A 12,628-nucleotide genomic window follows, 5' to 3' on the forward strand; every position below is an offset into this window, starting at 1 on the left:
TAAGAATAAATAAATCAATAAGGATATAAATATAAAAGAAAGTAGTGAAGTATTGGAAAATTGAAAGAAATCCAGGTAAATAAGAAAATTAACTTATACTGGCCACCATTTAATTTCCTTAATAACTTATTCAATATATTTATTAAACCATATCTTTGTAGTAAGTATTAAATGCCTCTTGAAAGAATATATATCACAATATTAATTATAAATTATTCTCATGAATAACAATCAAAATTTTACGTCTATTAAAAAATTAAATGTGATTTATGGTTTTATTTGATTTGAACGATAGCCATCTGGATTCATCGATTGCCACCTCCAAAAATCCTGACACATTTGTTCTAAGCTATATTTTGTTGTCCATCCAAGTTCAACTTTAGCTGCTTCGGCGTCTGCATACATTGATATGATATCTCCGTCTCTCCGGCCACATATGACAAAGGGAATATTTGTACTTGTGACTTTTTCAAATGTTTTTACTAGTTCTAAAACAGAGACACCTTTACCAGTCCCCAAGTTGTAGAATTTCAGCCGTAAATGTTCTTTTTTTAATTTCGTTATAGCTGCGAGGTGACCAGTAGCTAAATCCATTACGTGAATATAATCACGAATTCCTAAAAACAATTATTTAAATTTAGTCTTCTCATTGATCATAGTTTTCTACTTTTTCTTACCTGTTCCATCTTTTGTAAAATAATCCCCACCAAATATTTTCAGTACTGGCTTATGTTTCAGTGCAACTTGTGCGATAAAAGGCATCAAATTTGTATAAGGCTTTGTAGGATCTTCACCAATTATTCCACTTGGGTGAGCTCCAACTGGATTAAAGTACCTCAGCGATATGATATTCCAAGTCTATAAAGAGTGTAAAATTTATAATGCATTATTCTTTCTATCATTACCCACAAAATTATGATTCATACTTTTTCTGCTCGAGATATATCTTTCAACATTTCTTCAATAAAATATTTTGTCCGCCCATAAACGTTTGTAATATTTCCAGTTGCATGGGCTTCTGTAATTGGTAGATGATTTGGCTCTCCATAAACGGTACATGAGCTTGAAAAAACCAATTGGAAGCATTGTGCTGATTTCATTACCTAAAACCATCGTAGAAAAATTTTAAAGCTGTCGCACACATCAACATAAATTTTATGAGAGATGTATAATTTCCGGAGTGAAAACGGGATATAGCCGCAGTATCGCTGCAACTTGACTGACAATTCGAATATTTCTTACCTCAAGTAAATTAATCGCACCAATAATATTATTTCGATAATAGTGGAGTGGAATTTGCATCGATTCTCCTACTGCTTTTATTGCTGCGAAATGAATCACACAATCGATCTTATGCTGCAACAAAAACATTTGTCACTAATCATTTATATAAAATATAATCAGAAAATTAAAGGAAATGAAAAGTTACCTTGCTGAATATTTGTCCTAATTTATCTCGGTCAGTAAGATCACAATTGTAGAAATGTATTTTTTTCTTAGTTATTTCTTCGACTCTTTGAAGTGCTATTGACTCTCCCATTCTACTAGATACACTGTTTGAAAAATTATCGATTGCGACAACTTGATAATTATTTTCTAATAATTCAACGATACAATGACTGGCGATGTAGCCTGCACCCCCAGTTACAAACACGGTTCCTCCTGGATCTATCATCATTTCTGAAATTTTATCAAATATTAATCATTACGGAGTAGAAACTGATAGAATCGTAAAATAGTAAAGAGTTAAAAGCGACGTTAGCAGTAGATACTTCTGTGGAAATGAAACCGAAACTATTAAAAATGTATAATTGATACTACTATTTTCTATTAGTATCTAGGACTGGGATAAAGTACAAGAAACTGTAAACATTAGTTGAGATTACTATACTCTTATACTCATCTCTTCATAATATAACCACTGCCTTACACTTTTCTCTCAGTGATATAATAAATTAAATTTTTTTTTCCTTCTCAGCTATCATCTTATAAGGGCCACGTGCCCGATTCTGTTGTTTAATGAAAATTACATTAAATAATACTGTAAAGTAGGAAAGTATATGTTCATGCGCACACAAATACAGGGAAATAAAAGTAACACATTTCAAAATTCTTGTATTAAGAGACAAGAATTGGGAATATTAAATTTTTTGACCCGGTGATTTTTACTTTTCTCTCAGAATAAAAAGGTTTATACGTTTACCGTGGATTTTATTGAAGATCTATAACGGTACTGTCAGTTTCTCAAGGTTAAATTCCTTCGAACAAGTTGTTGAGTCTTAAATTTATAATTTTACGATTTCAGACTCGAAACTTAATTTCCGATTACGCAAAACTCATATCACTCATAACAATTGACTCCAAAACTTGATTAAGTTTTTTTATATTTAAATATCACATGAATCGATAAACTACAACAGATAATTAAAAACGAGACAAAATCGTAAAATAAATTGTATAGATATTTGAAAATCAAAAATGCATATTTACTTTTATTCACAAAAAAAAAAAGCAAAACTAATAACTTTGAAAAAATTTTCGGTTTATTATTTCAGGTTAAAAAAATGACCAAACTGATAGATTCCTCGGATATCTTCAACGATACTCAACAAATAACGGTAAAACTTTCATTTGAATTCTGTGTATCCCCACTTTTTGTAAGATCATCAACGCGCACCTTTTTCGAATATCAATCCTATTATAACTATCAACTTTTAAAATATTCTCAGATAAACAAATTTTTAACGTAAAAGTTCTTGGTATTAATTTCCTTATGATAAAATACCGAGTTAGAATATAAATATTACATGCATAATTACATAGTTTAGACCATCCATAAACTACTACTATTGAGTTTAACAAACAATTAGTTTTTAATTATAACTTATAACGATCATTTTATGGGAAAATCACTATTCTACATTAAAAGACGAGTATCGAAAATATGATACCGTTATGTTTACAGAACAAAAACTTCTCAGGTATGTAGAATACCATCTTCTGCATCGAAAAATACATTGTTGCAGATAAGGAGAACTCTAAGATCCTCGGCAAGAGAATTAAAGTCTTCGCAAACGGGGTGGATTCATAATTTTGACTTCTTTGTCATAACAAAGAAATATTGAAAATTAACTTCCAAGGATCGTAAAATATGATCCCCTGCATTGAAAAAATAATGCAGCATGTAAAAAGATTTTCAGAATCCTCGACTATTTAGTCTGAATAAAAACAAACTAAAATTAAATCTATAGCAAAAATGTCTCAGGTACACTGTAAAAAATCACCGGGGTAAGTCCAAACGGTGTAGGTGTTAAATTTACCCCCTACAGCGGTGTGAAAATAACGCCGCCACCGGTGTAAATATTCTGTACCGGTGTTAAAAAAAAATCTCCGGTGTTAAAATAACGCCGCTGCCGGTGTAAATATTCTAGACCGGTGTGAAAATAACGCCGCCACCGGTGTAAATATTCTGTACCGGTGTTAAAATAACGCTGCCCCCGGTGTAAATATTCTGTACCGGTGTTAAAATAACGCTGCCCCCGGTGTAAATATTCTAAACCGGTGTTAAAATATTTTACTTTGTGAATATTTTTACTTACTCGATCACTATACTTGTTAAAAAATGATATTCTGTATTAATTTTCATAAAGAACTGACATTTTTCGTGTTTTATAATCTTTAAAGTTAATACTCCAAGCGGACGCAATTTACCCTGCTTTTACACTGGTTCCCCGGTTTTACACCGGTTTTACTCCGGTTTTACACCGGTTTTACTCCGCTTTTACTCCGGTTACTCCGCTTTAACACCGGTGTATTACTCCTCCTACACCGGTGTAATTTCATTTTTACACCGGGCGGAGTTAAAACGAGTCCATTTTTAACACCGCTCTTTTTACAGTGTAAGAGTCTGATCTTCTGCATCTTAAAAAATATTGTTGCAAATAAGGAGAGCTTTAGGATCATTGGCAAGAGAGTACACGCCTAGTTTTGATAACTGAATTGGCTATTAAACTGCATCATTATGTTTCGATAAATTTTTTATCATTATTATAATATTGTTCATAAATTTGCCGCGCTTACTTTTAGCGATTATTTATTGAATGCATAATAAAAAAATTACTCGTATTTTTGCAGACAAATGGCATTTTTTTGTGAATTTAATCAGTATTTAATTTACTAAAGTTAGAAAATAGATGATATGAGTATCTTTGAGCAACCGATTCAGGAAAGTTTCAAATCTTATGGTTTTTTTGTCAATTTGTTTGAATTGTTAATGTTTACAAAATATTAATGATTGTCTATAGTATAAATTTTTGTCATATATATATGATGATATTAAACTGCGCAAGTCTAGAAGTTAAGGCTTTCCAAGAGCTTTTGTGATAAACTAATCTTCTGTTGTATAGCGTATTTAAATGAGAGAGGTGGAAGTTTGTGGATCGATAAATGCACGCAGCTGCTAGTGGTTGTTGCGATAACTCAGCTGGATACGATAAATTGTGTGTGTTAGTCATTCATAGAATACTTATATCGTGTAATTTTGCTTCCTTTTAAAATTCATACAAATATTATACTTTAAAATGAGTTGTATTATTAAATTAATTGAAGAGAAATGAGTCAAAATGAAACTCAATTTTTATCTGTGTAACATATCAAATTTTAATGATACGCCATAAGTGATCAGTATTGAATTCAGGGCAAGGAAAAGTTCAGAAATTTTCGTGTGTTCCAAAACCAACTAGTTTTTAAATTCATCAATGAAAACCTAATCCTTTGCATTAAAACAATGCCTTGATTTAAATAAATATTCGTAACATAGGACCAGTAGTCGAATCACGAACAATGACGGTGATAATATAGCGGAGTTATGATTAAATAAATTAGGATGATTTGTAGTTAAAGTCGATTTTTTATCTTTCGACACTGAAGTGCAAAACGATAAATAAAAAATAGCAACATAATTAAATAAACTATGTTTGACATATCAGTGACGAAACTATCTTCTATAGGAACATGTAAAATATTGCATTCTTCAAAAGTGATAACTTTTATGATATTCATAGTTTTCTATATTTGTTGGATATTACCGTGGGAAGTTGCCGGAGAACATGGAAAGCAATGTAAGTGTTAATACAGTATTTGTTAATCATCAACATTTATGACGAGTTATTATCGGCCATTTTTCTGTAGCTTACTTTTTTACATAGATTTTTAGGTGATGGAAAAAGGTGAAGAAAATTAAAGCTTTGGTGTAAGTTTAAAATCAATTAAAACTTTCGAGGAAATTATTTGCTATTTGCAAGCAACCATTTTTTACAGTTATTCGTTTGAGGAAAAAAGATAATCAAAATATTTTCCAGTAGCTATGAATATAAGAAAATTAACTTTTCTTTCATTTTTTCACATAAATATTTTTTAAAAAGTTTCAATCGATTTTTTTATTAAAAGCGACACTTATTATTATATCGACATTTTTTGGGTATGGTCGAAATTATGTATGTGTGCGTGTGTGTGTGGAGGACAAAAAAATTTTGACAGTTAATTAATGAATGTCATAGAGTCAATTGATGACCAGTCATTTCCAATGCTCACCCTATTGTACAGGGGCCGTTTCCTGATTTTGGGCATACAGGCTCTGCGATACCCCTACTTCTTTCCACGGCGACACCCTTAGTCAAAAAATATAATTAAGTGACCAAAGGTGGATGTTAATCGGAAGTGAGTTCAATGAACTCACCCCATTGGCGTGGTGTCTAACCATCGCTATCACAAGTCCAAACTTCTGTGGGCCTAACATTTCCTTTATCTCAAAAAATAGAGACCTTGGATGAAGTAGGCTTGAGGTCTGCCCGTGGCACTAGTTCCCTTTATTGGTTAACAGGCGACTTCGAGATAAAATGGTAAGACGCGGCCTCGCCTTATTAACCCAAAAAGGGTCATTTTCAGTTATTATCACTCAAGTTGCAAACAAGCTATTGTCCACTTCTTCCGTCCTTGGTTATTTTCTACTCTTCAAACTTAAACTCTTCGATTTTATGAAACAAATGAAATATACTTTACGACTATTCAGCAAGTTTATAGTTTTTATTTCAATAGCATTCCAAATTTATAAAAAAAAGTATAAACTCGTTTTTTAAATAAAAAAATAGTATATTATGACAAAGCAAATGATAAAAATTAGCGCATGCGTCATTCTTCCCACAAAAAGAGGCAGAAATTTAAACTTTAAGCTTCTGAGTTTCATTCGATTTGAATTATATGTTCGATGGAGCATGATTTGTTTGTCTCGAGATAACAAGTTTTATTAATTACAGATAAACTTGGCGTCATTTGCAAAAATCATTTCTTACGAGATTTATACCGAAAAATCGATGGTGCCGTACTAACATCGCAAAATGAACACAATTTGAATTGTGCGATCACATTTCAGACCCACAGTATTCTTCAACGATTCATGTTAAGGTTTGACAAACTTCAACTCGATTGCAACGACCATCTCTTTATATACGATGGCGCCCATGCTGTCAGCAATTTTAAGGTACAATTCAAACTATTTTGTACACATCATATATATACATATTGAAACAATGCATCACTTTTGAATCATCCTATTTATAGAACGATTGTGAAAATTTGATGTGAAATTTTAATCATAATATTTACTAATTTTCTTTTAATTACTAGGCGGATCTGTCGTGTAGGAACACGCACATAAGCGTCGGTGCTATTTATACGCGCACAAATTTCGTTACATTAAAATATGTTACTGATGCTTGGGGTACAGATACGAATGGATTTCGACTAGTCATCACAGCAGTTAAAGATCCGAGTGAGTATCAAATATTCATTAATCAAAAAGATCGCGGATTTAACATTTCAGGCGTTTAAAAGTGGATTTCTATAAAAATAGTATAACTTTTAACCGACATGACTTGATAATCGTTGATCAAATTGATTTCGAGCATCTGAGTTATTTTGTAGAGCATAAAATTCTACAGAAAACGTTTGAGATTTCAAATTTTTCCTCTATGTCAAATAGAGCTGCATGAAAAAAAACTAGGAATTTTTTGTATTTTCATCTAGGGGAAATTTCTATGTTCTTATAGTAAAAATCCCTCTGTCAATATAGGAAAAATTCCTATAATAATATAATAATTGATTTATATGATATTCAGTTAAAAATTTCCTTATTAGCTCATATGAGCCTAGTCCATAAATTTTGGATACGAGTCATTTTCGTAACCCAATGAAGAGTATTCTTCAAAGGATAGAAAAATTAACTTATCGGGTTAAGCTTAAGTTGTTTGAGGAACTTTGTTCGAGTCGATTAAATCACGTGTAAGTGTTAAGGTAACTACCGATTTATACGGTACTCTATGTTTCAGAGCACACTTGTAAGGATTTTCGATGCTCTATGAATGAATTTTGTATTGACGAAGATCTTGTTTGCGATGGTGTTAATCACTGCGGTGATGAATCTGATGAAGCTCCTTCAGCCCTCTGTACCGGTAAGTAGATTATTTCGTTTAATTATATCCATATAGATTATCACTGTTCCATCATTTTTAAAAGTTATTAATCTAACTTATGAATATTTCAACTACCATTGACATTGAGAGACTAAAAAAAATTTAATCTCGATAAAACTTTTTGTGACAGTACCTTTGAATTCGTGAAATGGCATTAATTAAGCGGTGTAACTGAAACAATACAATATATTTAGATTTTGATTAAAATTTTTTGTTCTTTCAGATACAAAAACTGCGACGATCCTTGGAATCGAAAAAACGTGGTTCGCAGCTGTTCTAGTTATCGTCATAATCATCTTATTGTGTATTATCAGTGGGGCAACATTTTACTATTGTCGAAAACGAACTGATGTACCAAGACATCTACATAATACGCTCACCGTAAGAGCTCATACTCCAGTTAACTTCCCATGTGAGTTACAACCATTTATACATTATTCCACTCTTATTATTTAGGTATAATCAACTAAAACCTTTTTTTGACTATCCAAAAAAGTTGTTGTATCAATAAAAATAATTAAAACAAAAGTTCACGCAATTTGATACGTAACTTTAATAAAATGTGACAAGACTGATGTCTTTTACGATGTTCTAGTGCAACAGATGTACGGATCAAACGGGGTAAACAATGGAGTGCCGGTGAATATGACGGAAATAAAGGAGCCGATAAAAATTCTCGATCCCATGATCAACTTCAACCATGTAGGAACGGGAATCGGATTAACGGGTGTAACGACTCTACCACGGTCGGGAAACTGGCTACACCCTGCAGGCCTCATGCTCGGGCGCAGCGAAGTTCGGGTTCGTCTCTATTGCCAGGCAAAGTAAAAATTCACGGATCAGACAGGTTTGTTTATTCTAAATTCCTTTTAAAATTTTCCCCAACAAAATTTTTTTGCTGCTGATAGTGTGCTAATTTTATGAGCGTCCAAAAACTTTACACCTTTTTTTGAGCAATTGACTTTACATTTTGGCTGCCAGGTGGCATTTGTTCAATTTTATATACTCAATAAATTTGATAGCACTGATTTGAATATCAATAAGTAAAATAAAATTATGAAATTGATTACTGATAGATAAATCATTTGGTTTTCAGTGACATTTCATCTAGCCAACGAGAAGAATGGTTCGTGTAACTAAGGTAAGATGATTATGGTTCTGACTTTACAGGAAGTAATTTTCGTTATTCAATAAAATGACTGTGACAAACTGAAAATTTATCATTTTCAATTAATTAATTAATAAAGTCCAAGTTGGGACTCATTGAGGGGTCAAATAATATCTAATTATTTTAATCTTCAAGTACCCAATAACGAAAATTATATATATTACAGTCGAATTCTGTTAACTCAGTTAGATTACGGAGAAGCGGAAATTTCCTGGAAGTTCCGACTCTAAAAAGTAAATTACATCGCATGCGCTCGTATATCTACGTTAATAATGCACATAAATATACAAAGACACATACAAACGTGTAGCATCGGGTGGGAGACAGCGTATAGCTCGTAGTGGGGTCAAGATTAAGGGGAAGTTCCGAGTTAATGGGATTCGACTGTATTCTAAATTTCAAAATTTATAACAACTTCAACAAAATTTTAATAAAGCGTCCGAAAGTTCCCTTATTGGGCCAAAGTCATTCGGGTTGATTGTAACCACAAAGCAAATAGTTTTGTTTTAAAAATGATTTTTTTTTTCTGATCAACAGAGACAGATCCTACCTAAGCTTGCAGGGTGGACGAAGGAACGGATGTGCCCTCACCGTCCTTTTGGATAATCGATACAAGTTCTACTTAAGATGCCGAAGAACGATTGTTGGTGATCATCAGCGTCATTGACATAGAAATAGATCATTATAATCCACAAAATGAATACTAGTTTCTCTGAATGGAAAATTTGACTGTTTTACTTACAATAATTATCTAGTGTGATAAATATATTAATCGATAATGCATCAATTTTCACCAAACATACTATAGCAAACATAAATCGTTATATCATATATAAATATATACATCTACAGGCTGTGTCAAAAGTACCAACCCGACTGTTAAGAATAGATTGAGGAAAAATTCCAAGACGAAACCTTCTTTACTGGTTTTTGGAAGGAAGAACGAGTAGAGTAGGGAAAGAAACCACCAATAAAAATCAACGGCGCGCACACTTAGCTGTCATTCAGTGGTTCTCGCAGCGATTAATGCAATTAATCTCCTTCTCTACTCTACAATCTCTTACTAAAGATCACTCCTGATTGGTTAATTTTATCAATTAATAACTAATAACCTGTTCATCTGGTCAAAAAATGGTACAAGTCTTTTGGTTTTGGAATTTCATCCTCAATTAACTTCTAATGTTTGGGCTAGTATTTTTGGCACATCCTGTATACATATGTATGTACCCATTTTAGTGCATTTTTTTCACAAATATGTTTTTTTTTCTCAGTCTGTATAAAAGTTTATTTGTCGACGATACAGAAAATCATTTTTTCCGAATTTGGGCTGTTTATTCAAATTTTAAAAGGTCGAAATTTATATCCAAAGTTTTCCTGCTTCAAAAACATTACAACAACGTTACTTTTTAAAATATTTTTACTCAGCCGTTATTTTAATTACCAACTTTTTAAAAGGCTCAGTCTTTGAGCTTCTCTTAGAAATTGTTATAAACGTCATAGCTTAATTTTCTGAAGGTGTCAAAGTTATGAGATATCTAACATTAAGACTTGAAATTTTGACTAAAAAATCATGATTGTTAGTCGTTATTATTTAAACTATTGACTTATACGAATGAATATCATCAAGACTCTACTAGGAATACTTAAAATTTAATACATATCTAAGTTTTATATGTTATAACTTATAACAAATACAAGACTGCTTTAGTGAGCATTAAATTTCTACTATCGATTCATAATCGTCTATATAATAAATATAAGGTAAAATTTACACTTTTTCAGCTAAATTTTATAATATTTATATATTACATATCCAATGGCTATTAATTAAAAAAATATAGACATCTGCGACCCGTCGTTGACTATCGGCACTTTAATCAATACATTAAATCGACAAATTACATCAACATATCACCCTACATTAATATAACTGACAAATTAAGTACAAAAAATAGTAAAATTTCCATAAAGTCAACGTTCCTGTCCAGGACTATCGCATAAATTCAACACATTTTTTTTATCTCCACCACATTGATAGTCATCTCTTATGTGCACAGGTCTGCGCAGTAGTATGCGTAATGTCCGAAAAACTATTAAATGATCACCTAAATGTAAGTTTTAAACACCCATTATCTAAGTTAGGATTTATGTGTACATGATATTATAGGTGCACTTTGAGAATTTTGAATTTTTTACCTCTAAGATTCTTTTTTATTGCCCGCGCGGAAAATTGTAGTGCGAGGAAGGACTTCTAACTCTATGAAGAAAATCTTGTTAAGTTTAGAGAGAAAGCAATTTTATGGAGATTCACATTATGGAGATTCTACAGAATTTTATTTGTGACAGAAGTTTGGCTAAAATTGGATAATGGTCAAAATCTCCAAGAATAAGGGTTTGAAAAAATAAATAAAGCAGTTGGAATTATTGAAAAGTCTTATGTCTTTCTTAAAAAGTATTGAGTGCAGTGCAAAATTTGTGCTGCTATTTTTTGTCGTTGAAGTCGATAGCTCAAATATCAATAGCCAACAATCATAATTTTTTACAAATTGAAATTTTTCAAGTATGAAGCATTAGAACATTGAAACCTCTGTAAAATAGGCTCAGGACAAGTTGATTACTCAAAAAATGGCAGAGTAGGTATTTTATTTTTAAAAGTGCTGTTATAATCCTTTTTGAATGGAAAAACAGCAAATAAATTGCGACCTCTTGAAATTAAAATTAAGCTTAAATTTAAAGAAGACTATTCTTTATCGTCTGCAGCGAAATATTCATATAGACTAAAAATAAATAAAAAAATTCGCAAAACATAAGCATCCTAAATATATATATTTCTATATATATATATAAAGTGATGATTAAGTATTGGAATATGAACAGTTGAGTGCATATAATCGTCCATATGACTATAAACGATTGCATTTTTATCGACTATTTTTGACTATATCTTCATAAAAGAAACAAACATTTTAACAGATAATTTTTATGAGTGTAAGACAGAAAATATACACCTTAATCATACGGACTTGAAATTTAAAATAAAGTTTAAAGAGTATTTTATACTTGTTTACTAAACATTCAAATGTATCCAAATATTGTTAAATTAAAATTATACATTGTCAAATAAAACCTTACTAGAATACGTATGCAATGATACATTGATTTTGCAGAAAATGTAACAATAATTTGTTAAAATATAAAACAGTATTGTCTTAATATCTTATTATTCTTAAAAAAGACATAAAACTGAATATGAATTTTCATCTTCAAAACAGTAAATATGTTATTTATGTTTTTAGTATTAATGTTCATTGACGACAGCTATAGATATTCATCATTGGTTCATAAAATTGGTAAGGTAAAGGTGAGTTGAATAGTAATTCATGCGACTGTAGCAATTGTTACACATAAACCGCGATTTAAGTGAAGATAAATGACAGCTTGTGCTGTAGCAGTATACTTCCCAGTAACGCAAAGTGACGAATACCCATTCTAATTTCCATTGATACCATATTCCATTTTTTTACCCTTGAAACTGCTTCAATCGAGGAAATTACAGCCTGCGCCACCTTTCAATAACTTGAAATCGCAGAAAATTACTGAGCTTTGATGATCAATACGAAAATTAGAGAGGTCAATACCATTACAACTTTTCCCAAACAAGTAAGTTGTCTATTCCGATGTCCCATCTCTAATACAAAAGGAAAAGGTGGCAGAAAAAATAAAAATTCTTCTTATGTAAAGAGGAAAATATTTACTTTATTAAGATAGGAGATTGCAATTTTCATTTTTTCAGTGTGTAGAACAACAATATGAAAAATCAATCGAGAAATTAATTAATGAAAATATAACATAATACCTCTGTACATGGAGAATTGTACATCGATAAAGGTAATAAGAAAAATTTACTGTCTTCAGTTGTAAAAAGTTTTCT

The 12,628-nt window shown here is 31.3% G+C and overlaps 2 protein-coding genes across 6 annotated transcripts; one reads left to right on the forward strand and one right to left on the reverse strand.

The window, feature by feature from the left end:
- Positions 1–102: 102 nt before the first annotated feature.
- On the reverse strand, positions 103–2,615 carry LOC130668062 (UDP-glucose 4-epimerase-like). Of its 4 annotated transcripts, XM_057470068.1 has the most exons (7): positions 2,491–2,615; positions 2,204–2,411; positions 1,430–1,680; positions 1,243–1,356; positions 927–1,103; positions 678–858; positions 103–617 (listed from the first exon to the last, which is right to left on the reverse strand). In XM_057470068.1, exons 3-7 carry the CDS (start codon positions 1,676–1,678, stop codon positions 268–270), a joined length of 1,071 nt encoding a protein of 356 aa, XP_057326051.1. In that variant the 5' UTR covers positions 1,679–1,680; positions 2,204–2,411; positions 2,491–2,615; the 3' UTR covers positions 103–267. The 4 variants fall into 4 exon arrangements, with proteins under 4 accessions (XP_057326051.1, XP_057326054.1, XP_057326052.1 ...); XM_057470071.1 differs by lacking the exon at positions 2,204–2,411 and having other exon boundaries at positions 2,491–2,510; XM_057470069.1 differs by lacking the exon at positions 2,491–2,615 and having other exon boundaries at positions 2,204–2,484.
- Positions 2,616–4,423: 1,808 nt separating this feature from the next.
- On the forward strand, positions 4,424–11,911 carry LOC130668065 (uncharacterized). 2 transcript variants are annotated; one of them, XM_057470073.1, is made up of 8 exons: positions 4,424–5,120; positions 6,315–6,538; positions 6,685–6,829; positions 7,386–7,508; positions 7,753–7,941; positions 8,133–8,376; positions 8,626–8,670; positions 9,235–11,911. In XM_057470073.1, the coding sequence occupies exons 1-7, from the start codon at positions 4,973–4,975 to the stop codon at positions 8,663–8,665; spliced, it is 1,113 nt and encodes a 370-aa protein (XP_057326056.1). In that variant the 5' UTR covers positions 4,424–4,972; the 3' UTR covers positions 8,666–8,670; positions 9,235–11,911. The 2 variants fall into 2 exon arrangements, 1 of the variants encoding a protein (XP_057326056.1); XR_008989947.1 differs by having other exon boundaries at positions 4,430–5,120; positions 8,125–8,376; positions 9,235–11,910.
- The last annotated feature ends 717 nt before the right edge of the window (positions 11,912–12,628 follow it).

This window comes from Microplitis mediator, chromosome 5, assembly GCF_029852145.1.
Source record: "Microplitis mediator isolate UGA2020A chromosome 5, iyMicMedi2.1, whole genome shotgun sequence".
Classification (NCBI taxonomy): domain Eukaryota; kingdom Metazoa; phylum Arthropoda; class Insecta; order Hymenoptera; family Braconidae; genus Microplitis; species Microplitis mediator.

Excerpts from the sequence above, each read along its gene's own strand:
- LOC130668065 (XM_057470073.1), top strand. The coding sequence starts at position 4,973 with ATGTTTGACATATCAGTGACGAAACTATCTTCTATAGGAACATGTAAA. Across the intron at positions 6,539-6,684 it reads ATGCTGTCAGCAATTTTAAG|GCGGATCTGTCGTGTAGGAA; the intron begins GTACAATTCAAA and ends TTTAATTACTAG. Across the intron at positions 8,377-8,625 it reads AAAATTCACGGATCAGACAG|TGACATTTCATCTAGCCAAC; the intron begins GTTTGTTTATTC and ends TTTGGTTTTCAG.
- LOC130668062 (XM_057470068.1), bottom strand. The coding sequence starts at position 1,678 with ATGATGATAGATCCAGGAGGAACCGTGTTTGTAACTGGGGGTGCAGGC. Across the intron at positions 1,357-1,429 it reads TAGGACAAATATTCAGCAAG|CATAAGATCGATTGTGTGAT; the intron begins GTAACTTTTCAT and ends TTTTTGTTGCAG. Across the intron at positions 1,104-1,242 it reads GTGCGATTAATTTACTTGAG|GTAATGAAATCAGCACAATG; the intron begins GTAAGAAATATT and ends CGATGGTTTTAG.